This window comes from Ranitomeya imitator, chromosome 9 (assembly GCF_032444005.1).
Source record: "Ranitomeya imitator isolate aRanImi1 chromosome 9, aRanImi1.pri, whole genome shotgun sequence".
In the NCBI taxonomy this organism is placed as follows: Eukaryota; Metazoa; Chordata; class Amphibia; order Anura; family Dendrobatidae; genus Ranitomeya; species Ranitomeya imitator.
In genome coordinates this window covers 131,934,776-131,962,007 of record NC_091290.1, presented here as the reverse complement: position 1 = coordinate 131,962,007, position 27,232 = coordinate 131,934,776, and the positions used below count along the sequence as shown (strand labels likewise).

At 53.2% G+C, this 27,232-nt stretch overlaps 1 protein-coding gene across 1 annotated transcript; it reads right to left on the bottom strand.

Moving 5' to 3' along the window:
* Positions 1-244: 244 nt before the first annotated feature.
* On the bottom strand, positions 245-27,156 carry CTU2 (cytosolic thiouridylase subunit 2). Its single transcript, XM_069738919.1, has 15 exons — positions 27,057-27,156; positions 24,461-24,535; positions 24,015-24,093; positions 21,721-21,780; positions 20,214-20,274; positions 19,948-20,057; positions 19,223-19,506; positions 18,073-18,208; positions 17,833-17,964; positions 16,693-16,784; positions 13,346-13,446; positions 11,185-11,329; positions 11,040-11,106; positions 7,060-7,118; positions 245-476 (listed from the first exon to the last, which is right to left on the bottom strand). Exons 1-15 carry the CDS (start codon positions 27,113-27,115, stop codon positions 416-418), a joined length of 1,521 nt encoding a protein of 506 aa, XP_069595020.1. The 5' UTR covers positions 27,116-27,156; the 3' UTR covers positions 245-415.
* Positions 27,157-27,232: the final 76 nt, after the last annotated feature.

The following is a 27,232-nucleotide window of genomic DNA, read 5'->3' as shown; positions in this document are numbered from 1 at the left end:
TTAGACCTTGAGAGCCCACATCTCTGCAATCCTGTGGGTGGGAATTTAATAATAGCCCCCTTTTAACTGATGTAACTAGAACCCATCACAATATGTTGTTTTAAAGGGTTATTCCCAAAATTGAGCAGGTGATAACTTACTGATCACTGGGGGTCCCCCGGCAGTCTCTAGAGCTGCTCTCTGGGACATGGGAATGCCTGACTGACGCTATACATAGTCTATGGGACGGACACTGGCCCATCTCTCTCTGTACGACAGATTTTTCCATAACACTTTATTTTATATTTTCCCAGAACATGATAAAAGGGTAAAGTTTACTAATAAATTAGCATCTACTTAAAAATAAAAGTTGTTAAAAATACGGGTGTTGTGCCGGCCTGTGCTGCCTCCTGGAGAGGGTCCGGTCCCGATCCGCTCACGTGTCTCCGCAGCCTTCATCCAGCAGGAATTCCTGTATCTCTGTCCTCATCGCTAACCTAAACCACAGACACAGAAGAGAGAAAACAGGATTTTTGGTTGCTTACCGTAAAATCTGTTTCTTGAAGCCTCCATTGGGGGACACAGGAACCATGGGTGTATGCTGCTGCCACTAGGAGGCTGACACTATGCAAATAAAAAAGTTAGCTCCTCCTCTGCAGTGTACACCCCACCGACTGGCATTATACTCTTCAGTTAGTGAGAAAGCAGTAGGAGATAATGAAACAAGGTTGAAAAACCATAACCACAAACTTGAGAACTGTAACGTGAGAACAGTCATAGAACAGATAACAACAGAAAACATTGGGAGGGAGCTGTGTCCCCCAATGGAGGCTTCAAGAAACAGATTTTACGGTAAGCAACCAAAAATCCTGTTTTCTTTATCGCCTCTCATTGGGGGACACAGGAACCATGGGACGTCCCAAAGCAGTCCCAAGGGCGGGAAAAACAGACTTCCATCAGGTCAGAGGACTCACCACTGCCGCCTGCAGGATCCTTCTGCCTAGGCTGGCGTCCGCCGATGCGTAGGTATGGACCTTGTAAAATTTGGCGAACGTGTGGATGGAAGACCAAGTTGCCGCTTTGCAAAGCTGTAGGGCGGAAGCCCTGTGGTGCACCGCCCAGGAGGCGCCGACTGCCCGGGTAGAGTGAGCCTTAATCCCAGGAGGGGGCACTCTGTTCTTGACCCGGTAAGCCTCCAAAATTGCCATTCTGATCCATCGAGCAATAGTTGCTTTAGAAGCCGGCTGGCCTCTGCGCGTGCCATCAGGAATGACGAAAAAGGAATCAGTCTTCCGGAAAGAGGATGTTCTATCCAGATAAATCCTCACTGCCCTGACGAGGTCTAGCTTGTTCAACGATCGCTCCAGAGGATGAGTCGGAGCTGGACAAAAGGAAGGTAGAACGATGTCCTCGTTGAGGTGGAAGGTGGAAACCACCTTAGGAAGAAAAGAAGGTGGGGGTCGGAAGACCACCTTGTCCTGGTGAATGACCAAAAACGGAGGGCGGCAAGACAGTGCCGCCAGCTCGGAAACGCGGCGAATGGACGTGATGGCCACAAGAAAAGCCACCTTCCAAGATAAAACTGATAGAGGAATCTCCCTAAGAGGTTCAAAGGGAGAAACCTTTAAAACGTCCAGTACCAGGTTTAGGTCCCATGCCTCCACAGGGGCCCTGTACGGCGGGACGGCGTGGGCTACCCCCTGAAAGAAGGTCTTAACCTGTGGCCGAGAGGCCAAGGTCTTCTGAAAGAGGATGGAAAGCGCCGAGACCTGACCCGTCAGGGAACTAAGAGCCAGGCCCGAATCCAGCCCTGCCTGAAGGAAGGCCAAAAGAGAAGGCAGGGAAAAAACCATAGGCGGAACGCGGTTGGACTCGCACCAACGGAAGTAGGCCTTCCAGGTGCGGTAGTAGATCCTGGAAGAAGAAGGCTTCCGAGCCTGAATCATGGTGTGAATCACCCGGTCCGAAAGGCCGGACGCTCTTAGAACCGCGGTCTCAACAGCCACGCCGTTAAACTGAGCGACCGAGAATTCGGGTGGCAGATCGGACCCTGGGACAGCAGATCGGGCCTGTCTGGAAGGCGCCAGGGAGCGTCCGCGAGAAGGTTGACGAGCTCCGCGAACCAAGCTCTCCTGGGCCAATCCGGGGCGATCAGAATGACCGGCACCCCTTCCGCTTTGATCTTCTTCAAAAGTTTGGGAAGTAATGGAAGGGGTGGGAACAGGTAGGGCAGCTCGAACTGTGACCAAGGAATGGCCAGAGCATCGACGCCCACTGCGAGAGGATCGCGGGACCTGGAGACGAACTGCGGAACCTTCCTGTTGATTCGAGACGCCGTGAGATCCACATCCGGAGTTCCCCATCGAAGACAAATCTGATGGAAGACCTCCGGATGCAAGGACCATTCCCCTGCCGCGAGACCCTCGCGGCTGAGGAAGTCGGCGGCCCAGTTTTCCACGCCGGGGATATGCACCGCGGATATCACCGGAACCATTGCCTCTGCCCAAAGGAGGATCTTGGATACCTCGGCAAGGGCCAAGGAGCTCCGAGTCCCCCCCTGATGGTTGACATATGCCACAGCCGTGGCGTTGTCCGTCTGGACCCGGACTGGAAGGCCCCTGAGGATCCTTTCCCAATGGCGGAGTGACAGAAAGATGGCCCGAATTTCGAGGACGTTGATCGGCAGAGAAGACTCCTGCGGCGACCAACGGCCCTGAACCGTCAGGTGGCGAAAAACCGCACCCCAGCCGATCAGGCTGGCGTCCGTTGTCACCACCTGCCAGTGAACCGGAAGGAAGGACCTGCCCTGGGAGATGAGAGGTGACGTCAGCCACCAGTTGAGAGACCGCTTGACCCGAAAGGAGAGTCTGATCGGCCGATCCAGGGAGAAGACCGACCTGTCCCACTGAGACAGAATGGCTTGCTGAAGGGGTCGAGAATGGAATTGTGCGAAGGGAATCGCTTCCAAGGTAGCTACCATCCTCCCCAGAACCTTCATGGCCGATCGGAGGGAGGGAGGCCGAGGACCCTGGAGCAAGCGTATGTCCCGACAAAGGGTGGATCTCTTGTCCTAGGGAAGGAAGACTCTGGACTGATGAGTGTCGAAAAGCATGCCCAGAAAGATGATGCGCTGAGAAGGAATAAGGCAGGACTTTTTCCGGTTGACCAGCCACCCGAAACGGGATAACGTGTCGAGAACAATGGACAGGCTTTCGTGGGCCTGAGCAAAGGACGGAGCCTTGAGGAGGATGTCGTCGAGGTATGGAAACAGAACCAAGCCTCTGACTCTTAAGATGGCCATCAGCGCCGCCATGATTTTCGTGAACACCCTTGGCGCGGTTGCGAGGCCGAACGGCAGGGCGACGAACTGAAAATGATCTTGTTGCACTGCGAAGCGCAGGAAACGGTGATGTCCGGGAAATATCGGAACATGTAGGTAGGCGTCCTGGATATCTATAGAGCATAGAAATTCCTGAGCCTCCATGGAAGCAATTACTGAACGAAGGGATTCCATCCTGAAGTGTCTCAGGTGAACCCTCCTGTTCAGCAATTTGAGGTCCAGAATGGGACGAACCTTGCCGTCTTTTTTCGGTACCACAAAGAGGTTCGAGTAGAAGCCTGTGTACCGTTCCTTTTCTGGGACGGGAACGATTACCCCGGATTTGAGCAGAGAAGCGATGGCTGCGAAGAAGCCCGGAACCAGAGCGGGATCTTTTGGAGGACGGGATTGGAAGAAACGATCCCTGGGTCGGGAGGCGAACTCTATTTTGTATCCCGAGGATACAACTTCCCTGACCCATGCATCCTCTACTGCGGAAATCCAGACGTCCCTGAAACGGAGAAGACGGCCCCCCAACTTGGGAGTTGGGCTGGAGTCTTGCCAAGAGTCATGCGGAGGTGGATCTTCCAGTCCTGGGCCTGGACGATCTACCCTGGGAAAAGCGAGGACGCCAGGACGGAGTGGGCCTGAAGGACACCGCCTTCCTCTCTTGACGTGCCTGTGGCCTCTGTTGCTGCTGGGAAAAGGAGTTCGACGCATCGAAGCGCCGAAAAGAGCGAAACTGCCGTCTAGGAGGAGGGCGACGAGGTTTAGCCTGGGGGAGAAGAGAACTTGTACCCCCGGTGGCGTCCTTAATGATTTGGTCCAGCTGGGAACCAAAGAGACGAAAGCCCTGGAAGGGCAGACTAGTGAGGGACTTTTTGGAGGACAAGTCCGCCTGCCAGGCCTTGAGCCAAACGGTCCGGCGGATGGCAACGGCATTGCTGGAAGCCTGAGCCGCACAAGACGCGACATCCAGGGAGGCGGAAACCAGGTATTCACCAGCGTGGGAAATCTGGTTGGCAAGTTCCGCCAATTGCGCGGGAGGTGCCCCCGTCAAGGATACCTCGCCGTAGATCCTTGGCCCATTTTGAGATGGATTTTGAAGCCCAGGTGGAAGCAAAGGCTGGGCATAGCGCTGCTGAAGCCGCTTCAAAGGCAGATTTCGCGAAGGATTCTATAACTCTGTCGTTAGAATCCTTCAGAGACGCTCCGCCGGACAGTGGAAGCACCGTGTTGGTGGACAGCCTGGAAACAGGGGGATCCACCGAGGGAGAGACCGTCCAATTGGCGGTAAGTTCTGGTGAAAACGGATATAACACCCCCAGGCGTTTTCCCCTCTGAAACCGTCTGGTTGGATTCTCTCTCTCTGGCCAGGATTTCCTCAAATTCAGGATGAGGAGCGAAAAATTTTGAAGGTGGTTTGGCCCGTCTAAACGAAACCGCCTGATCTGCGGGTTCCGTAGCGGGATCCTGAATGCCACAGGTTTGGTTTATAGCCCGAATGAGGTTCTGGACAGTCTCACTCATGGTGGCGATCTGGTTAGGATCCAGCTCCGAAATATCCTCTGAGGGCGCATCAGATAATGCCTCGCCTGACTCAGGGGAGGAGGATCGGTGGGACACCAACCGCGGGGGAGGGCCGTGCGGCGAGATGGAACGCGAAGAGGACTCAGACCGACGTTCCTGTCTGGACCTTTTGTAGCTTAGCAAGGAGGTCTCGGGCGGCGGTTCCTGCGACCCGCTGGCCATGGCAGGGGTCTGCAGGGGTAACCGATCCAGCGCGGACACCAGGGTTTGAGATACCCGTGTTAAATCGGCCACCGATTGGGACAGAGAGGCGGCCCAGCCTGTGATGGGGGGATCACTCTCGGGTGGACCAGCCGGAGGATCCTGGGCGGTGGGAACAATTGGGTTGCTGCAGGACTGACACAGCGGGGAGGACTGACCTGAGGGAAGTTTGCTGTTGCAGGACGAACATGCAAAGTACGTGACTAAGGCAGAAGATGAAGAAGTAGGGGGACGAGAGCGGCCCCCTTTAGAAGACATTTTGAGAGATCCCTGATGATGCCAGTGGGTTAGGGGACAGTGGGGCAGAGAAGGGTGTCAGTCTGCAGTGCAGCTACTCACGGACCCGGTCCTGGAAGATGTCCCACTTGTCCTCGGCAGAGGACTTCCCTGAGGTGCTGATTCTGCGATGCTGAGCCACAGAAGATGCGAGTGAAGGAGCGTGGCGCGCTGTGTGAGGCACTGTGAGGGCTGCTGCTGCTGCTGCTGAGAGAAGCGGTGCACACCGGCCGAGAGATCCACGAGGAAGGGGGTGGAGCCAGATGCAGAGGCGCCGGTGGGCAGGGCGCAGAATGTCGGGCGGGAAAAAGCCCGCCTGCAGGGGCGGAAATGGAGAGGCCGACAAACCGGAAGTAGGCCCCGGCCGAAGCCGGGGCCTAAATTAGGCACCGGCGGCCGAGAAAAGAAGCCGCGGCGCCGAAATAGCGCACCGGAACGATGCGGCGAGAGGAAGGCTGAGCCGCAGGCGCCGCGGCCTGCTAGGCTGCGCCGCTGAAGGGCGCCGCAGAAAACACCCTCCTGCGGCGCCAGAGCGATGCGCCGCAGGGGAAAGCGGCGCGAGCGCCTGCAGAGCTGCGCCGCAGAAGGGGCCGCAGATAACAACCCCCTGCGGCGCCAGAACAATGCGCGACTGCAGGGCTGCTGCGCTGAGGATGTGTCCCCGCCGGTCTAAGGATCCGGCCACAGGGGATAAGAGCGCGGTGGCCTAAAAGGGGCCCCGCGCTGAGACAGAAGACCCCTGTCAGAAAGGGAGGAGAAAGAATACCGGCCGTCACTGGAAGATACAGTCAATGACCGGGTAAGAAAACGACAGGGAGCCTCTAACAAGAACCCCCCTAACAAAGATCTGAGATGGGAAAGGAGAGAATACTCACCTAAAAACATCCCACGCCGGTACTAACCTTAAAAGGGGGTGAGACGTCCAGGGGCTAATGGACGTCCTCGTCTCCGCCGACCGACAGGCTCTGGTGGGCGAGTGGGTGGGGGACGGAACCAGGACCGGACTTCTGAGCACGCTTCTGTGCTAGGATCTTGGTCCTGGAGAGGGATCTATGAGGATACGGGGTGGCAGTACACGCCGTACTCATAGTCCGTTTTGTGGGACTACAGGTGTGACTGCTCACCCTGTATCCCTCCGGGAAACCTGTAAAGGAAACGACGCACATTGAGGTAGATAAGGGTCTAATGAAAGACCCGTGTCCACCTCCTACTGACACTAAGCTAAACAGAAGAGTATAATGCCAGTCGGTGGGGTGTACACTGCAGAGGAGGAGCTAACTTTTTTATTTGCATAGTGTCAGCCTCCTAGTGGCAGCAGCATACACCCATGGTTCCTGTGTCCCCCAATGAGAGGCGATAAAGAAATTAAATCGATATTTATACTATTAACCCACAGGGTGGGATTAGCCCTTTAGGGGGGTCTCCACCTGTGTAAGAGGAAAGATCCCGCTCATTGTATTCAGCCTCATTCATTTCAGGTACAAGAAAAACTGACCGAGTTTCATTAGAATTTGATCCGATTTTTTTTCCGTTTTTTTTCATATGTCGAAAAAAAAAAATTTTCTCCACCTTCTATTGAGGCGGACAGCATCTGACTTTTTTTTTTTTTCACTGATCCATAGACAGATTAATATCGGACACGTCTCTGCAATTTTGCACGGACCACTTTGCACAGCTCTGGATAAGCGGCTTACCTGCGGCTCCGGTGCTCGGCCTCCTGCAGGATGTATGGAGGGAAGGCGCTTACTGACGTCTGGAAGAAATAAGAAATATGTCACAATATGAAAGTGGCAGAGACTAAATCGTGAAGGGATGAAACCAATTCTGCGGATTGTCTTCTATTAGATAGGAGGTTCATGGCTGGGGCATTCCTCCCAATCAGTCGGCCATGATACTGGCTCGTTAAGTCCTGCCTCTGGGTTTAACCCCTTCACCCCAAAGCCTGTTTTCACCTAAGTGACAGGGCCAATTTTTACAATTCTGACCACTGTCACTTTATGAGGTTATAACTCTGAAACGCTTCAACGGATCCTGGTGATTCTGACACTGTTTTCTCGTGACATATTGTACTTCATGATAGTGGTAAAACTTCTTCGATATGACTTGCATTTATTTGTGAAAAAAACAAAAATTTGTCGGAAATTATGAAAATTTAGCAATTTTCAAACTCTTAGTTTTTATGCCCTTAAATTAGAGAGTTATATCACATAATATAGTTAATAAACAACATTTCCCACATGTCTGCTTTACATCAGCACAATTTTGGAAACATAATTTTTTTTTGTTAGGACGTTATAAGGGTTAAAAGTTGACCAGCGATTTCTCATTTTTGCAACAAAATTTGCAAAACCATTTTTTTTACGGACCACCTCACACTTGAAGTGACTTTGAGGGGTCTATATGACAGAAAATGCCCAAAAGTGACACCATTCTAAAAACTGCACCCCTCAAGGTACTCAAAACCACATTCAAAAAGTTTATTAACCCTTCAGGTGCTTCACAGGAATTTTTTGAATGTTTAAAAAAATTGAACATTTAACTTTTTTTTCACAAAATTTTTACTTCAGGTCCAATTTGTTTCATTTTACCAAGGGTAACAGGAGAAATTGGACCACAAAAGTCGTTGTACAATTTGTCCTGAGTACGCCGATACCCCATATGTGGGGGTAAACCACTGTTTGGGCACATGGCAGAGCTCGGAAGGGAAGGAGCGCTATTTGACTTTTCAATGCAAGATTTGCTGGAATTGAGATCGGAGCCCATGTCGCATTTGGAGAGCCCCTGACGTGCCTTAACAGTGGAAACCCCCCACAAGTGACCCCATTTTGGAAAGAAGACCCCCTAAGGAACTTATCTAGATGTGTGGTGAGCACTTTTAACCCCCAATTGTTTCACTAAAGTTTAGAATGTAGCATTGTGAAAATTAAAAAATCATTTTTTCTTTCCACAAAATGTTTTAGCCCGCAATTTTTTTTCCCCAAGGGTAACAGGAGAAATTGGACCACAAATGTTATTGTCCAATTTGTCCTGAGTACGCTGATACCCCACATGTTGGGGGGAACCACCGTTTGAGTGCATGGCAGAGCTCGGAAGGGAAGGAGCACCGTTTGAAATGCAGACTTAGATGGAATGGACTGCAGGTGTCATGTTGCATTTGCAGAGCCCCTGATGTACCTAAACAGTAGAAACCCCCCACAAGTGACCCCATATTGGAAACTAGACCCCCCCAAGGAACTTATCTAGATGTGTTGTGAGAGCTTTGAACCAACAAGTGTTTCACTACAGTTTATAACGCAGAGCCGTGAAAATAAAAAATATTTTTTTTTCCACGAAAATGATATTTTATCCCCTATGTTTTTATTTTCCCAAGGGTAACAGGACAAATTGGACCCCAAAAGTTGTTGTCCAACTTGTCCTGAGAACGCTGATACCCCATATGTTGGGGGGAACCACTGTTTGGGTGCACGGCAGAGCTCGAAAGGGAAGGAGCGCCATTTGAAATGCAGACTTAGATGGATTGGTCTGCAGGCGTCATGTTGCATTTCTGATGTACCTAAACAGTAGAAACCCCCCACAAGTGACCCCATATTGGAAACTAGACCCCCAAAGGAACTTATCTAGATGTGTTGTGAGAGCTTTGAACCAACAAGTGTTTCACTACAGTTTATAACGCAGAGCCGTGAAAATAAAAAATATTTTTTTTTTCCACGAAAATGATATTTTATCCCCTATGTTTTTATTTTCCCAAGGGTAACAGGACAAATTGGACCCTAAAAGTTGTTGTCCAACTTGTCCTGAGAACGCTGATACCCCATATGTTGGGGGGAACCACTGTTTGGGCACACAGGAGAACTCAGAAGGGAAGGAGCCCTGTTTTACTTTTTCAAAGCAGAATTGGCTGGAATTGAGATCGGACGCCATGTCGCGTTTGGAGAGCCCCTGATGTGCCTAAACAGTGGAAACCCCCAATTATAACTGAAACCCTAACCCTAGCCCTAACCCTAGCCCTAACCCTAGCACTAATGGGAAAATGGAAATACATTTTTTTACATTTTATTATTTTTCCCTAACTAAGGGGGTGATGAAGGGGGGTTTGATTTACTTTTATAGCGTTTTTTTGGCGGATTTTTATGATTGGCAGCCGTCACACACTAAAAGACGCTTTTTATTGCAAAAAATAGTTTTTGCATCACCACATTTTGAGAGCTATAATTTATCCATATTTTGGCCCACAGAGTCATATGAGGTCTTGTTTTTTGCGGGACGAGTTGACGTTTTTATTGGTAACATTTTCGGGCAGATGACATTTTTTGATCGCTTTTTATTCCGATTTTTGGGAGGCGGAATGAACAAAAACCAGCTATTCATGAATTTCTTTTGGGGGAGGCGTTTATACCGTTCCACGTGTGGTAAAATGGATAAAGCAGTTTTATTCTTCGGGTCAGTACGATTACAGCGATACCTCATTTATGTAATTTTTTTATGTTTTGGCGCTTTTACACAATAAAAACTATTTTATATAAAAAAATAATTGTTTTTGCATCGCATTATTCTGAGAGCTATAACTTTTTTATTTTTCTGCTGATGATGCTGTATGGCGGCTTTTTTTTTGCGGGACAAGATGACGTTTTCAGCGGTACCATGGTTATTTATATCCGTCGTTTTGATCGCGTGTTATTCCACTTTTTGTTCGCCTGTATGATAATAAAGCGTTGTTTTTTGCCTTGTTTTTTTTTTTTTTTTTTTGCGGTGTTCACTGAAGGGGTTAACTAGTGGGATAGTTTTATAGAGCGGGTCGTTAAGGACGCGGCGATACAAAATATGTGTACATTTATTTATTTTTTTTTTTTTTTTACATAAATAAATGGATTTATTGGGAAATGTTTTTTGTTTTTTTATTTGGGGATTTTTTTTTATTTTTTTTTTACACATTCTATTTTTATTTTTTTTACTTTCTAACATTGTCCCAGGGTGGGACATCTCTGTATTAGATCAGATCGTTGATCTGACACTGTGCATAGCACACTGTCAGATCAACGATCTGACAGGCAGCTTACCTGGCTTTCCAGCGCCTGCTCTCAGCAGGCGCCGGCTAGCCAGGTCACTTCATGACCCGGAAGGAGTCCGGCGGCCATCTTGGATCCGGGGACTCCTTCCGGGTCACCGGAGCAACGCGATCTCATTGCGTTGCTCCGGTGGGAGAGCGCAGGGAGCCCCCGTCCCTGCGCGATCCCCCTCTATGCCGCTGTCACTACTGACAGCGGCATCAGAGGGGTTAAATGCCCGCGATCGGCGATAGCGCCGATCGTGGGCATTGCTGCGGGGTGTCAGCTGTCATATACAGCTGACACCCGCACCCGATCACCGCGGCGCTCAGCGCGAGACCGCGGTGATCGGTGCGCCGTACTAGTACTGCTGCTGGCACTAATGCAGTGCCGGCAGCGCAGTACTAGTACGGCGCGTGTCGCGAAGGGGTTAATGACTTGAACGTAAAAATATAGCACATGCTAATTCTACCAGGAATATGGAAAGATTAACGGTATTCACTGCCGTAGATAATCGGACATGCCGTCCATTTATGATTAGTGGAGAAGTCTCCGCCGATCATGTAAATGGAGGCGGCGGAGATTTTATGACACTTTTTTTGCCTAATAGCCCCTGAGATGTCACCTACCACATCCTTCATCGTCACTCGGCAGCTGTAGCATAAGAAGGATGTGAAGTCTTGTGTCCTGGGAGATCTGGAGGCGGCAGACATTGATTGTAAGTGAGGAAAAGACATCTATATACCCTGCCGTGTGACTGATGGCAGCACTCACCCGCTACAAGAGGTGGATAGGTCACAGCTCTGCCCGCTGCTGCAGCATTGCTTCTCAGGGTCTCCTGTGGGTTTTGCGTTGCTTTTTGGCTTCTTTTGGGAGAGATTCTGAGATATTTGTGTGGCGGAGAAGGCCGAGGCGTCACCTGATGCAAGAAAAGCAAGGAATGATAAGACATCCATACAAGGCACTACACTATTATTACCACAAGGTGGCACTAACGTCATTACCATGAGAGCGGGTGAGGGGAATGTCATTTTTTTAAAATTAATGACTATTTGCTACATAATCAATTTTTAATGCAAAATTAAATGTGTTTTATGTATATACTAGATGGTGGCATCGGGTATTCTAGAATATGCATGTCCACATAGTATATTGCACAGCCCACATAGTATATTGCCCAGCCACGTAGTATATTGCCCAGTCACGTAGTATACAGCACAGAGCCACGTAGTATATTGCCCAGTGACGTAGTATATAGCACAGAGCCATGTAGTATATTGCCCAGCCACGTAGTATATTACACAGTGACGTAGTATATAGCACAGAGCCACGTAGTATATTGGCCAGTCACATACTATATTGCCCAGCCACAGGGCAATACAGGTCACAGGTTAAAAAATAAACATATACTCACCTTCCGAGGGAGCCCTTGTAGTCATGTCACTTGTGTGCGGTGCACTCGGCAGCTTCCAGTCCCAGGATGGTAGCGCAGGACCCGTGATGACGTCGCAGTCACATGACCGTGACGTCATGGCAGGTCCTTCTCCCATACCATCTTTGCCACTGGAACCTGCCGCTTGCATGGAGCGGTTACCGAAGCGTAGCGAGGAGCGGGAAAGGCGGCGGAAGGTGAGTATATAATGATGTTTTATTTTTTTATTATTTTTAACATTAGATCCTTTTACTATTGACGCCGCATAGGCAGCATCAACAGTAAAAACTTGGTCACACAGGGTTAATAGCGGCGGTAACGGAATGAGTTACCCGCGGCATAACGTGGTCCGTTACCGCTGGCATTAACCCTGTGTGAGCGGTGACTGCGGGGAGTATGGAGCGGCCATGTTGCCGCCGGACTGCGCCCGTCGCTGATTGGTCATGGCAATGGTCGTGGGCGTTTTGCCACGACCAATCAGCGACTTGGATTCCATGACAGACAGAGGCCGCGACCAATGAATATCCGTGACAGACAGAAGGACAGACACAAGTGACCCTTAGACAATTATATAGTAGATATATATACCGATGCGCTAGAATCGGGCCACCATCTAGTATATATATATATATATATATATATAATATACTTTTTCGGCCATTTTTCTATACTGGTGTATAAGTGTCTGAGCACGACTCACACACCACAAATACGGCAGCTCCTGATCATAGAAGACTGTGGTCGGTGTCCGATCTCGTCCCCTACAATGAGGCTGCCTCCCGCTGGGAACTTTAATTATATTTAATATTTTATACCATTAACCCCTTAAAGACCCTGCCCGGTTTCGTTTTTGCGTTTCTGTTTTTCGCTCCCCTCCTTCTCAGAGCCATAACTTTTTTATTTTTCCATCAATATGGCCATGTGAGGGCTTGTTTTTTGTGGGACGAGTTGTACTTTTGAATGACACCATTGGTTTTACCATTGGTGATTTTTTAATTGTTTCATTTTGAATGGGGGAAAGGGAAGTGATTTAAACTTTTATATTTAATTATTTTTACCATTTTTAAAAACATTTTCTCATGCCAACACACCGGTTACCCGTGATCACGTGACGTTGGTCATAGGGTGGGCAGATTTCTGGCCCGATGGGCGGATTACCGGCCCAATGGCCGGAAGCGCGTGTTAAATGCCGCTGTCAGAGCTTGACAGTGGCATTTAACGAGTTAATAGCCGCAGGGGGATCGCAAATCCACCCACGGCTATTGCGGGCACATGTCACAGTTCAAAAAAGCTGCCATGTGCTGGGAAAGGTGTGTGCTCACCACCGTAGCCCACATCAAAGGGAGGAAAGCAACCTGTGCTGTACTAGTAAGGCGGGGGCCGCAAAAGGGTTAAAGGAATTATTTAAAAAAAAAAAAACAATACAATTGTTGAAAAAAATGTTTTGATAGCACATTCCCTTTGAGAAATGGGGCAGAAGATGATCTGAGCCACAGTCCTCACCAACACGTGTGTCCAAACTGCACATGCACATCAGACATCTTTCCTGCTCGACATTCTCAGCGGCAGCTTCGGCCCTGGAGATATTCAGCTTCTCACTTGTCCTGAAATAAAAAAACGACAGAAACCCTTCTTATATCACATCAGAATAATGGAGAATTAATTGTCTCTGCAGTCATCGCTGTCCATCATAAAGAGGATGCCCCCCCTCTTCCTAGGACCCCCTCCCAAAGCGACACCCTACCAAAAAGATCCCCCCTTCCAAAGGGACCCTCCCTTCCGAAAGGACCCACTCTTTAAAGGTACCCGCCATCGAAGGGACCCCCCGAGGGGACCCCCTCCACCAAAGGGACCCTCCCATTGAAGCCCCCCCTTCCCAAAGGGACCCCCCCTTCCAAGGAGACCCCCTCCGAGGGGACACCTCCACTTTCGAGGGAACCCCCACCCGAAAGGACCCTTCCACCGAAGGGAACCCCCCACCAAAAGGGACCTCTCACCGAAGGGACCCCTCCACCAAAGGGACCCCCTCATCCGAAAAGATTCCTACACAGAAGGGACCCCCCCACCGAAAGGATCCCTCCACTGAAGGGACCCCCCCTTCCGAGGGGAACCCCCCCACCAAAGAAATCCTCCCATCGAAGGCCCCTCTTCCGAACGGGACCCCCCACAAAAATACTCCCCCACCGAGGGAACTCCCCACCGAAAGGACCCCCACTTTCAAAGGGACCACCCACCAGAAAAGACCCCTCCAAAGGGACCCCCACCAAAAGGGACTCCCCTACGAGGGGACCCCGCCACCGAAGGGACCTGCCCTCCGAGGGGACTCCCCCACCAGAAAGGATCCCCCCACAGAAGGGACCCACCCTTTCGAGGGACCACCCCTTCCGAGGGAACCCCCCACCTAGGGTATCTCCCCACCGAGTGGAACCCCCACCAAGGGTACCCAACCACCAGAAAGGACTCCTCCACCGAAGGGACCCCCTTTTGAGGGGACCCTCCCATCAAAGGGCCCGCCCCTTCCGAAAGGGTCCCCCCCCTTCTGAGGGGATCCTCCCACTGAAGGAACCCCCCTCCGAGGGGACCCCTCCCTTTCCGGGGGGCCCACCCACCGAAGGGATCCCCCCTTTTGGAGGGACTCCCAACCGAAGGGATCCCTCCACCAAATGGATTCCCCTCCGAGGGGACCCATTCCACCGAAAGGATCACCCCTTTCGAGGGGACCCCCCACCGAAGGGAAGCTCCCATCAAAGGGTCCCCCTTCCGAAAGGGACCCCCCCAGCGAAGGGAACCCACCCTTCCGAGGGAACCCCACCTACAGTACTCCCCCTTCCGAGGGGACCCCCCAAAGCAGGGACCCCCCTCCGAGGGGACCCCCCATCCAAAAGACCCGCACAGAAGGGACTCCCCATTCCGAAGGGACCCCTTCGGAAGGTGGGGGTCCGCTCGGGGGGGGGGGGTCCCTTCAGTGGGGGGCTTCCCTCGGAAGGGTCAACTTGGAAGGGGTCCCCTCGGAGGCTGTGCCCGCTCGATAGGGGAGGTTCCATCGGTGGGGGGTCCCCTCGGAATGGGGGTCCCTTCCATACGGGGGTCCCCTCGGAAAAAGGGGGTCCCTTCAGTAGATGGGTCCCCTTGGTGGGGGGTCCCCTCGGAAGGGGGGTTCCTTCGGTAGGGGAGTCCGCTCGGAAGGGGGGTTCATTGGACCCCCGTCCCATCGGTGGAGGATCCCCACAGAAAGGGGTCACTTCGGACAGATGGTCCCATCGGGTTGGTCCCCTCGGAAAGGGGAATTCGCTCAGAAGGGGGGTCCCTTTAGAGGGGGTGTCCCCCTCGGTGGGGGGTCCCTTCGGAAGGAGGGGTCCACTCGGAAGGGGGGTCCCTTGGGTAGAGGGGTCCCTTCAATGGGGGGGTCCCCTCAGAGGGGGGGTCCCTTCGGAATAAGGGGTCCTTTTGGAAGGGGGGTGTCTCTTCGGAAGAAGGATCCCTTTGGTAGGGGGGTCCCATTGGATTGGGGTTCCCGTCGGTGAGGGACCCCTCAGTGGGGGTCCCCTTGGAAAGCAGGGTCCCTTCGGATTGGGGTTCCCGTCGGTGAAGGGGGGTCCCTTCAGAAAAGGGGTCCCTTCAGTGGAGGTCCCTTCGATGGGGGTCCCATCGTAAGGCTGTCCCTTCGGAAAGGGGTGTCCCCTCGGAGGGGGGTGTCCCATTGGTAGGAGGGGTCTATTTGGACAGGGGGTCCCTTCGATGGGGGGTCCCTATAGTGGGTGGGGGTCCCCTTGGATGGGAGTTCCCTTCGGAAGGGGGGGGGGGATCTCCTCAGTGGGGTGTCCTCTCGGACAGGGGTCCCTTCGGTGGGGAGGCCCTTCGGAAGGGGGATCCTTTTGGTGGGGGAGGTCACTACGGAAAGGGGGTCCTTTTGGTAGGGGGTCCCCTCAGAAAGAGGGGTCCACTCGGATGGTGGTCCCTCCAGTGTGGAGGTCACTACAAAAGAGGGGTCGCTTCGGTGGAGGGTCCCTTCGGAAGAGGGGTCCCTTCTGTAGGGTGTCCCCTTAGTGGGAGGGTCCACTCGGTAGGGGTCCCCTCATGAAGGGTTTCCCTTCGGAAGGAAGGGTTCACTTGGAAGGGGGTCCCCGAGGTGGGGGGCTCCCTTCGGTGGGAGAGTCCGTTTGGAAGGGGGATCCCTGAGGTAATGGGGGGGCCCTTTGGTGGGGTGTCTCTTCTGTAGGGGGGTCCCCATGCTGGGGGATCCCCTTGGAAGGGGGGTCCCTTTGGAAGAAGGGGTCCCCTCGAAAGGGGGGGTCACTTAGGAAGGGGGGCACCCTTCGGTGGAGAGGTCCCCTTGGAGGGGGTCCCTTCGGTGGGGGTCACCTCGGTGTAGGGGTCCCTACGGAAGAAGGGGTTCCCTCGAAAGGGGGGGGGCACTTAAAAAGGGGGGCACCCTTTGGTGGAGAGGTCCCCTTGGAGGGGGTCCCTTCGGTGGGGGGGTCACCTCAGTGTAGGGGGTCCCCTCAATGTGGGGGTCCCCTCAGAAGGGGGGTCCCTTCGGTGGGGGGGTCCCCTCGGAGTAGTCCCTTTGGAAGGGAGGTTCCTTCGGTAGGGGGTCCCCTCAGAAGGGGAGGGTCCCTTTGGAAGGGGGGTCCTTTCAGTAGGGGATCCCGTCTGAAGGGGGGGTCCCTTTGGTGGGGGGTCCTCGGAGGTGCGGTGTCCTCTGGGTGTGGGGGGTCCCCTCGGAGGGGGGAGCTCCTTTGGGGGGGCCCTCCAAGGCCCCCCTTACCTGCCCCCCTGATTGGAAGAAGCTGATTTGTCTCTGATGGAGACTGGAGATGAAGAGAAAGGAAAGTTGTGGGAATATTCACCTGTACACGGTGCTCACTGTGGAGGGAAATTCAGCCTGCAGCTTGGTGATAAAACACTCGGAGAGGTGCTGGAGGCTGCTGTTCTCAGGAGCCTGGGATAGACACAAACAGATTTATGCTCATTAAACCTGAAAAACGCTGCAAGATTTATACAAACATTTTTAGAGAAGCCGCACCACAACCTGAGCTCCCCTCTATCCAGGAGAGGTCACACCACAACCTGAGCCCCCCCTCTATCCAGGAGAGGCCACACCACAACCTGAGTCCCCCCTCTATCCAGGAGAGGCCACACCACAACCTGAGCCCCTCCTCTATCCAGGAGAGGCCACAACACAACCTGAGCCCCCCTCTATCCAGGAGAGGCCACACCACAACCTGAGCCCCCCTCTATCCAGGAGAGGCCACACCACAACCTGAGCCCCTCCTCTATCCAGGAGAGGCCACAACACAACCTGAGCCCCCCTCTATCCAGAAGAGGTCACACCACAACCTGAGCCCCCCATCCAGAAGAGGTCACACCACAACCTGAGCCCCCCATCCAGAAGATGTCACACCACAACCTGAGCTCCCCTCTATCCAGAAGATGTCACACCACAACCTAAGCCCCCCATCCATAAGAGGCCACACCACAACCTGAGCCCCCCATCCAGAAGAGGTCACACCACAACCTGAGCCCCCCCATCCATAAGAGGCCACACCACAACCTAAGCCCCCCATCTAGAAGAGGTCACACCACAACCTGAGCCCCCGATCCAGAAGAGGTCTCACCACAACCTGAGCCCCCCCATCCATAAGAGGCCACACCACAACCTAAGCCCCCCATCCAGAAGAGGTCACACCACAACCTGAGCCCCCCATCCAGAAGAGGTCACACCACAACCTGAGCCCCCCATCCAGAAGATGTCACACCACAACCTGAGCCCCCCATCCAGAAGAGGCCACACCACAACCTGAGCCCCCCATCCAGAAGAGGCCACACCACAACCTGAGCCCCCCATCCAGAAGAGGTCACACCACAACCTGAGCCCCCCATCCAGAAGATGTCACACCACAACCTGAGCCCCCATTCAGAAGCCCCCACACTGCACCCTGCCCACCTACTTAGACAAGTCACACTTGCACCAGTTTATTTCTGGGCACCTTGGTCTCCATAGTGGGGATGAAGACGGACGGCACCTGGAACAGCCGGTTGTAGAAGGAGATTTCTTTCAGTGAATATTCCCGCATGGGCCGGACAATAACGACATTTCCAGAGCGATCATCAGAGAAACCCTACAAAAAATAACAATCCTCCTGTAACGCTGTGTTGTGCGCCGCTGCCAGCCGCCGTGTAGGACGCACAGCCCGGAACTCTCCACATGGTGCTCAAAGTATATTCACCGTGTCCAAAGCGAGGAAGGCGCCTCGTCCTAAGGATATGTTAGCGAGCAGACGAGCGGCCAGACGGGTGCAGCTCTCACCGCTCATCACCTTGGGGTAAGCACATGTACGAGCCACGTGGAGGAGGAGGTGATTCCTGCAGACATGGGAGAACCTCCATTACTAAACATGGTGCCGGGTGCACAGGTATTAGACATGCGGCATAAGCACCGGGTGCACAGGTATTAGGCGGGCGGCATAAGCACCGGGTGCACAGGTATTAGACATGCGGCATAAGCACCGGGTGCACAGGTATTAGACATGTGGCATAAGCACCGGGTGCACAGGTATTAGACGTGCGGCATAAGCACCGGGTGCACAGGTATTAGACGTGCGGCATAAGCACTGGGTGCACAGGTATTAGATGTGCGGCATAAGTACTGGGTGCACAGGTATTAGATGTGCGGCATAAGCACCGGGTGCACAGGTATTAGACGTGCGGCATAAGTACTGGGTGCACAGGTATTAGATGTGCGGCATAAGCACCGGGTGCACAGGTATTAGATGTGCGGCATAAGCACCAGGTGCACAGGTATTAGATGTGCGGCATAAGCACCGGGTGCACAGGTATTAGACGTGCGGCATAAGCACCGGGTGCACAGGTATTAGGTGTGCGGCATAGGCACTGGGTGCACAGGTATTAGATGTGCGGCATAAGCACCGGGTGCACAGGTATTAGATGTGCGGCATAAGTACTGGGTGCACAGGTATTAGATGTGCGGCATAAGCACCAGGTGCACAGGTATTAGATGTGCGGCATAAGCACCGGGTGCACAGGTATTAGACGTGCGGCATAAGCACTGGGTGCACAGGTATTATGTGTGCGGCATAGGCACTGGGTGCACAGGTATTAGATGTGCGGCATAAGCACTGGGTGCACAGGTATTAGACGTGCGGCATAAGCACCAGGTGCACAGGTATGAGATGTGCGGCATAAGCACCGGGTGCACAGGTATTAGACGTGCGGCATAAGCATCGGGTACACTGGTATTAGATGTGCGGAATAAGCACCAGGTGCACAGGTATTAGATGTGCGGCATAAGCACTGGTGCACAGGTATTAGGCATACAGCATAAGCACCAGGTGCATAGTTATTAGAAATGCATCTTACCGGAGAGACTGCAGCAGCTCCACCTTGGCCGTCAGAGTCTTGGCAGAGTTGAAGATGTCCGTCAGTGCAGCGGTGGTCTCCGGGGGAGGACGGCTGTATGTGTTGCTGCATTCATCCCCTGTAACACGTAACTCCGCCAGCTCATCAGTGGTGCCCGATAGCTCCTCCACCCCATGGGCCCTCCGCTGCCCTAAGAAGCTGTTCACCGCCTGCTTGTAATTCTCCGCAGGTGCCAGGTTCCCTGGAAGAACCGACTGCAGAACTGACTGCGGTAGAGAGAAGATCTGGGGACAAAACAAAAATCGTCTTCCTATGACATTGGCGCAGCCCATCATCCTCCTGGGAGGCAGACAACCACCCGGACAACATCATCTGCTTTATATCTAGGATCTCTGATTACCGTCAGTACAGGGGAATGCTCCAAAGGCTGAAAATCCCTCCTGGACTTAATACTTCTCACAGCTGAAGGGTTGCTACAATTGCATCCAGATGAGAAAACTCCTCTGTGATCTGAGCACATCAGCAGCACCAATCTCTCCGCTGCTCTAAGGCCGAGTTCACACGATTCGATTGTGCTGCATTTTCATTTTCCAAAAGCAATATTAATAAAGCAGCATTTTTACTACGCAGCGCCATCGCACGCCAGAACTGTACAGAACAAAGGTAACGTCATGGCGGCTGTAGAGGAGCCGCGGATATTATCCACAACGTTAGTGAAGTCTCACCTGCTCCAGGGGCACAATATGGAAGGGAAAGGTGGTCTTCTGTAAAATCCGCTGGATTTCGGATACACTCTGTGCCCTCTGCTCCCAGCTCTGTCCGCACACCGCACCTTCTGTAACACAAGAAGGACCCGACCATCAGGGCACAAGGAATAGGAACATGAGAGACATCAGCGAGAAGCCCGACACAGACGCGGGGCCGACGCGGCTCATCCTCACATCCACCAGCGGCAGAGCGGTGTGCGGCGCTCCTCCTCCGTCTCACTCACCATCGATGAACAGGACGCCAGGAACGAAGCGCAGCTTTTTAGGAGCGTCACGACCCAAACCCTGGAAAACACAAAATGACAGGCAATGAGTGACCACGTGACATACGGCCAGTAAGTTAGAAGCCGTCACTAAGCCTCGAGGAAGCAGGGGCGGCCCCCTCCTCAGAATACGGACCACCCGCTTTTCAGGAACCTCCAGGAGTCAGACCCCCACCAATAATAATGTTACGATACGTCCTAGCAAAATGCTATCGACCCTTTACCCCATCTTCTTTTTTTCCCTCCCCTTCTTCCAAAAATTATAACTTCTTTTTTCTTTTACTTTTCCGTCCATATAGCTTGTTCTTTGCGGGACGAGTTGTACTTTTTGAATGCCTATGTTCATTTTATCAAATGATGTACTGAAAAGCAGGAAAAATAAGTAAGTGCCTCGAAATTGCAAAAAAAATGCAATTTCAAATTATTATTATTTTTTTTTTATTTATTTACTATGTTCACTATATGGTAAAGCTGACCTGGTAATATGATTCTCCAGGTCCGTACAAGTACGCAGACACCAAACACGTATATATTTTTTTTATTTAAGTGCTAAAAAAAATAAAAAATAAAAAATTTGTAAAAAAAATAAAACAAACTTTCTTGTGTCACCATATCCAGAGACAGTTTTCATTTTTTGTGGATTTGGGGCTGGGTGGGGGCTTTTTAGTTTTCTGCCCTAGGCTGCCATTTTTTACCAATACCACTTTGGGGTAGGTACGAGGTTTTGGTCCGCTCTCCTTAAAAAAAAAAAAAACTGTAATTCTGGCGTTTCAATTTTCTTGTTCATTATGCCATTTACCGATCAGAATAATTTATTTTAGAGTTTGGTCGATGGGACTTTTGCGCACACACCGATACCAAATATGTACATTTTTTTAATTTTTTCAATTGTTGGCAACTTGAACTTTTTTTTTGTAATATTTTTAAAAACTTTTTTTTTTTTTACTCTATTTATTAGTCCCTTTAAGGGACTTGAAGCTGCAATCGTCTGGTCGCTTGTGCTCTACATACGGTAGTAGGACATCAGCACTGCTATGTATAGCGAAAAGCACAACGCCGGGTTTCACAGGGGGAACGTAATGACAGGCACAGGGGGGGGGGGCATTAGCGGCGCATTTAACTGGCTAACAGCCGCGGTCTGCGGTCCGCTTCCCCCTTGACTGTTAGAGGTACATGAAAAATAAAATAAATCCTACCGCTGCCAGGGTCCCACGCTGTTCTCCTCCGCTTCCGAGCCAGACAATCATTGTCTACAGCATTGACCGACATGCCACCGCTGCAACCAATGATTGCTTGAAGCGGTCACGTCTGTGCAGGATGTACAGAGATATGCGGAGGGGACTCGGGAAGCATTGGAAGGGGTTAAATAAGATATGGATTTTTTTCCCCTAATTTTTCAACAAAAAAATCATTGATGGACAACCCTTTTAAATTAAATGTTATCTAACGGTAGTGACGCAGATCTGACCTCCTGGACTTGCTGGATCAGGGCACTTGAGGACGGTCCACCCGAATAAGCCAGGAGAACCTGAAACAGAAGGACACATTGTGATTATTGGTTGGCAGAACAGAAATTTTTCATTTCCCACGTGCTTCAAAACCTCTTGTGCCGATCCTGGTCAGCGATCGGCCGTCTCTCCTGGACAGCGATCGGCCGGTTCCCCTGCTCAGCGATCGGCCGGCTCCCCTGCTCAGCGATCGGCCGGTTCCCCTGCTCAGCGATCGGCCGGCTCCCCTGGACAGCCATCGGCCGGCTCCCCTGCTCAGCGATCGGCCGGCTCCCCTGGACAGCCATCGGCCGGCTCCCCTGCTCAGCGATCGGCCGGCTCCCCTGGACAGCCATCGGCCGGCTCCCCTGGACAGCCATCGGCCGGCTCCCCTGGACAGCCATCGGCCGGCTCCCCTGGACAGCCATCGGCCGGCTCCCCTGGACAGCCATCGGCCGGCTCCCCTGGACAGCCATCGGCCGGCTCCCCTGGACAGCCATCGGCCGGCTCCCCTGGACAGCCATCGGCCGGCTCCCCTGCACAGCCATCGGCCGGCTCCCCTGCACAGCGATCTCCCGGCTCCCCTGCTCAGCGATCGGCCGGCTCCCCTGCTCAGCGATCGGCCGGCTCCCCTGCTCAGCGATCGGCCGGCTCCCCTGCTCAGCGATCGGCCGGCTCCCCTGCTCAGCGACCGGCCGGCTCCCCTGCTCAGCGACCGGCCGGCTCCCCTGCTCAGCGACCGGCCGGCTCCCCTGCTCAGCGACCGGCCGGCTCCCCTGCTCAGCGACCGGCCGGCTCCCCTGCTCAGCGACCGGCCGGCTCTCCTGCTCAGCGATCGGCCGGCTCTCCTGCTCAGCGATCGGCCGGCTCTCCTGCTCAGCGATCGGCCGGCTCTCCTGCTCAGCGATCGGCCGGCTCCCCTGCTCAGCGATCGGCCGGCTCCCCTGCTCAGCGACCGGCCGGCTCCCCTGCTCAGCGACCGGCCGGCTCCCCTGCTCAGCGACCGGCCGGCTCCCCTGCTCAGCGATCGGCCGGCTCTCCTGCTCAGCGATCGGCCGGCTCTCCTGCTCAGCGATCGGCCGGCTCTCCTGCTCAGCGATCGGCCGGCTCTCCTGCTCAGCGATCGGCCGGCTCTCCTGCTCAGCGATCGGCCGGCTCTCCTGCTCAGCGATCGGCCGGCTCTCCTGCTCAGCGATCGGCCGGCTCTCCTGCTCAGCGATCGGCCGGCTCTCCTGCTCAGCGATCGGTCGGCTCTCCTGCTCAGCGATCGGCCGGCTCTCCTGCTCAGCGATCGGCCGGCTCTCCTGCTCAGCGATCGGCCGGCTCTCCTGCTCAGCGATCGGCCGGCTCTCCTGCTCAGCGATCGGCCGGCTCTCCTGCTCAGCGATCGGCCGGCTCTCCTGCTCAGCGATCGGCCGGCTCTCCTGCTCAGCGATCGGTCGGCTCTCCTGCTCAGCGATCGGCCGGCTCTCCTGCTCAGCGATCGGCCATCTCCCCTTGTCAGTGATTGGCCATCTCTGGAGCCACATCATCTCCAGTACTGCTCTATTGGGAAATGGCTGAATCACTCACTTAGATGCCTTTTCTTTTAGGTATCGTTGGTCTCAGTAATGACTATTGTTCTATCCTCCACATGCTTTATACTGCAACTCTACATGACAGTGTGTATCCTATGGGGAGATCAGCATGAAATAACTTCAAGGACAAAACCATAAAGACAATGATGACTAGAGCCCACAGTCTTTATGGGATAATCTGTGTGTATATGGCCGCACGAACATTATAGGGGGCACGCTGTGATACAATCCATGGACAGGCCACCATATGAATGATCGTCGTGGAATGATACAATAATTGGCTGCTGTGGTCACATGCACAGTACGGGACCCCCAACACCAGTAACAGGCTACCCCACAGTACAGGGGATTGGACACGGAGGGGGGTTGACCACTAGGACCTGCATTGTCTATGGACTTTGGGGGTCACAAAGCTCGAAACTTGATGAATCCACAAGTTGTCACCTATCGTTTCAATACTTGATAACTTAGGAGTGATTTTTTAAAGTAGAATTATCATTGTGTACAAATTTTAACATATCATTGGTATTCTTGCTGATCGGAGGGGGTTAGAAACAAATCTCTGAAGTGCACATTTCCTGCACAGAGCAGTGTGCGGACCCCCACAGCGCTCTGAGCGGTGTTTAGACTGATCGGTGACGGTCTCAGGACCCAGTTACACAATGGTGGTTGCACTTTAAGCAACTATGGGACTTCACCTTCTCTCCCGGGTACACGACTCGGTTTTTCCCCAGCATGGCGCGGAACTTGTGTACAAAATATTCTTTGAAACAAGATCTACAGCGAGAAAAAAAAAAAGGAAAGAGTTCAGGACAGTTCACACTACAACATCTACAGCCGACGTAAGGGAGAAGCCGCAAGCCGTCATGTGCGGAGGAATGAAGACAATATGGCGGATACACGAGAAGGACAATGTCAATGGCCAGAATGTGCACCAAGAGTTAGTGTGGATGGAGTCGCAGGAGCGGTCACTGGATGGGACCCCAAGATACATGACGCCATCCACAGCTCAATTCAGTGTGATGTCATCATTGCGGTGTGACATCATCGCCTGGCCGGCTAATCAGAAGAGGAGCTGTTGATGCGTCAGGACTCCGCCCCAGCGGCCGGAGAGACCCCGCAACATGCACCACTTGGTTCTTACTTGCAGAAGGCGTCTCCCACCCGTATGATGAGGACGGCAGAGCTTTCCTTGCACTTCATACATGTCTGCCCCGACCTGAGGGTAGAACATAAGTCACGTGAGCCTGAAGACCAGAAAACCATCCCCTCCGCCAATATGTCCTAGGAACAGCAGCGCCTCCTCCAGACTCGGGTCACATCAGGGACGGAGGCAGATTCTGCCCAACGTAAGAGAAAACTCGTACAGCTGGCGACTATCGTAGACCAACGGACCCCATAAGGCTCAGCAGGGTCTGATTAACGGTCAGGACCGGCACTCGTTCTTTTCATTTATGATGCATGAGTGAAAATATCTGCAGAAAAGCTGAGTGACTGCCTGTAGGGAGCACCATGGATACTGCCATTTACTACCTCTACCGCAGATGTGCAGCCACTGACTACCTCTGAGTGCACTACGGGGATGACTGTTAACTACCTTTGGCACTGTGGAGGTGACCATTGACTTCCTCTAGGGGGCACTGCAGAGGCGACCATTGACTTCTTCTAGGGGGCACTGTGGAGGTGACCACTGACTACCTCTAGGTGGCACTGCGGAGGTTACCATTGACTACCTCTAGGTGGCACTGCGGAGGTGACCATTGACTACCTCTAGGTGGCACTGCGGAAGTGACCATGGACTTCCTCTAGGGGGCACTGCGGAGGCGACCATTGACTTCCTCTAGGGGCACTGTGGAGGTGACCATTGACTACCTCTAGGGGGCACTGTGGAGGTGATCATTGACTTCCTCTAGGGGGCACTGTGGAGGTGATCATTGACTTCCTCTAGGGCGCACTGTGGAGGTGACCACTGACTACCTCTAGGGGGCACTGCGGAGGTGATGATTGACTACCTCTCGGTGGCACTGTGGAGGTGACCACTGACTACCTCTAGCGGCACTGTGGAGGTGACCACTGACTACCTCTAGGGGGCACTGCGGAGGTGATGATTGACTACCTCTCGGTGGCACTGCGGAGGTGACCATTGACTTCCTCTAGGGGCACTGTGGAGGTGACCACTGACTACCTCTAGGGGGCACTGTGGAGGTGATCATTGACTACCTCTAGGGGGCACTGTGGAGGTGACCACTGACTACCTCTAGGGGCACTGTGGAGGTGACCACTGACTACCTCTAGGGGGCACTGTGGAGGTGACCATTGACTTCAAGGTGGCACTGTGGAGGTGACCACTGACTACCTCTAGGTGGCACTGTGGAGGTGACCACTGACTACCTCTAGGGGCACTGTGTCGGTGGCCACTGACTACCTCTAGGGGGCACTGTGGAGGTTACCATTGACTTCCTCAAGGGGGCACTGTGGAGGTGACCACTGACTACCTCTAGGGGCACTGTGTCGGTGGCCACTGACTACCTCTAGGGGGCACTGTGGAGGTGACCATTGACTTCTAGGTGGCACTGTGGAGGTGACCACTGACTACCTCTAGGGGCACTGTGGAGGTGACCATTGACTTCCTCTAGGGAGCACTGCGGAGGTGACCACTGACTACCTCTAGGTGGCACTGTGGCGGTGACCATTGACTACCTCTAGGTGGCACTGTGGCGGTGACCATTGACTACCTCTAGGGGGCACTGTGGCGGTGACCACTGACTACCTCTAGGAAGCAATGTGGCGGTGACCACTGACTACCTCTAAGGGCACTGCGGAGGTGACCACTGACTATCTATAGGTGGCGGTGACCACTGACTTCCTCTAGGGGGCACTGCGGAGGTGACCATTGACTACCTCTAGGGGGCACTGCGGAGGTGACCACTGACTACCTCTAGGGGGCACTGTGGAGGTGATCATTGACTTCCTCTAGGGCGCACTGTGGAGGTGACCACTGACTACCTCTAGGGGGCACTGCGGAGGTGATGATTGACTACCTCTCGGTGGCACTGTGGAGGTGACCACTGACTACCTCTAGGGGCACTGTGGAGGTGACCACTGACTACCTCTAGGGGGCACTGCGGAGGTGATGATTGACTACCTCTCGGTGGCACTGCGGAGGTGACCATTGACTTCCTCTAGGGGCACTGTGGAGGTGACCACTGACTACCTCTAGGGGGCACTGTGGAGGTGATCATTGACTACCTCTAGGGGGCACTGTGGAGGTGATCATTGACTACCTCTAGGGGGCACTGTGGAGGTGACCACTGACTACCTCTAGGGGCACTGTGGAGGTGACCACTGACTACCTCTAGGGGGCACTGTGGAGGTGACCATTGACTTCAAGGTGGCACTGTGGAGGTGACCACTGACTACCTCTAGGTGGCACTGTGGAGGTGACCACTGACTACCTCTAGGGGCACTGTGTCGGTGGCCACTGACTACCTCTAGGGGGCACTGTGGAGGTTACCATTGACTTCCTCAAGGGGGCACTGTGGAGGTGACCACTGACTACCTCTAGGGGCACTGTGTCGGTGGCCACTGACTACCTCTAGGGGGCACTGTGGAGGTGACCATTGACTTCTAGGTGGCACTGTGGAGGTGACCACTGACTACCTCTAGGGGCACTGCGGAGACCATGCTGGTTGTCACTCAGCTTTCCTGGCCTCCTGAGTGACAATGTTGCCCCTTCTCACCTGTCACTCTTCTCCTCTCTCCCCCAATCTAATTGCTCCTCTTCCAGGACTTCACACATAGCTGCAGCGTGCACTCCCCGCAACCTCCGTCGCTGGCTGATGACGTCACTAACACCGGGTGACGCCCAAACTCAGCGCCGGGGGTTATACACCGGGCTTTCCTAACACTAGATATT

Excerpts from the sequence above, each read along its gene's own strand:
- CTU2 (XM_069738919.1), bottom strand. The coding sequence starts at position 27,115 with ATGTGTGAAGTCCTGGAAGAGGAGCAATTAGATTGGGGGAGAGAGGAG. Across the intron at positions 11,330-13,345 it reads CAGTTTGGACACACGTGTTG|GTGACGCCTCGGCCTTCTCC; the intron begins GTGAGGACTGTG and ends TTCTTGCATCAG. Across the intron at positions 477-7,059 it reads GCCGAGCACCGGAGCCGCAG|GTTAGCGATGAGGACAGAGA; the intron begins GTAAGCCGCTTA and ends TCTGTGGTTTAG.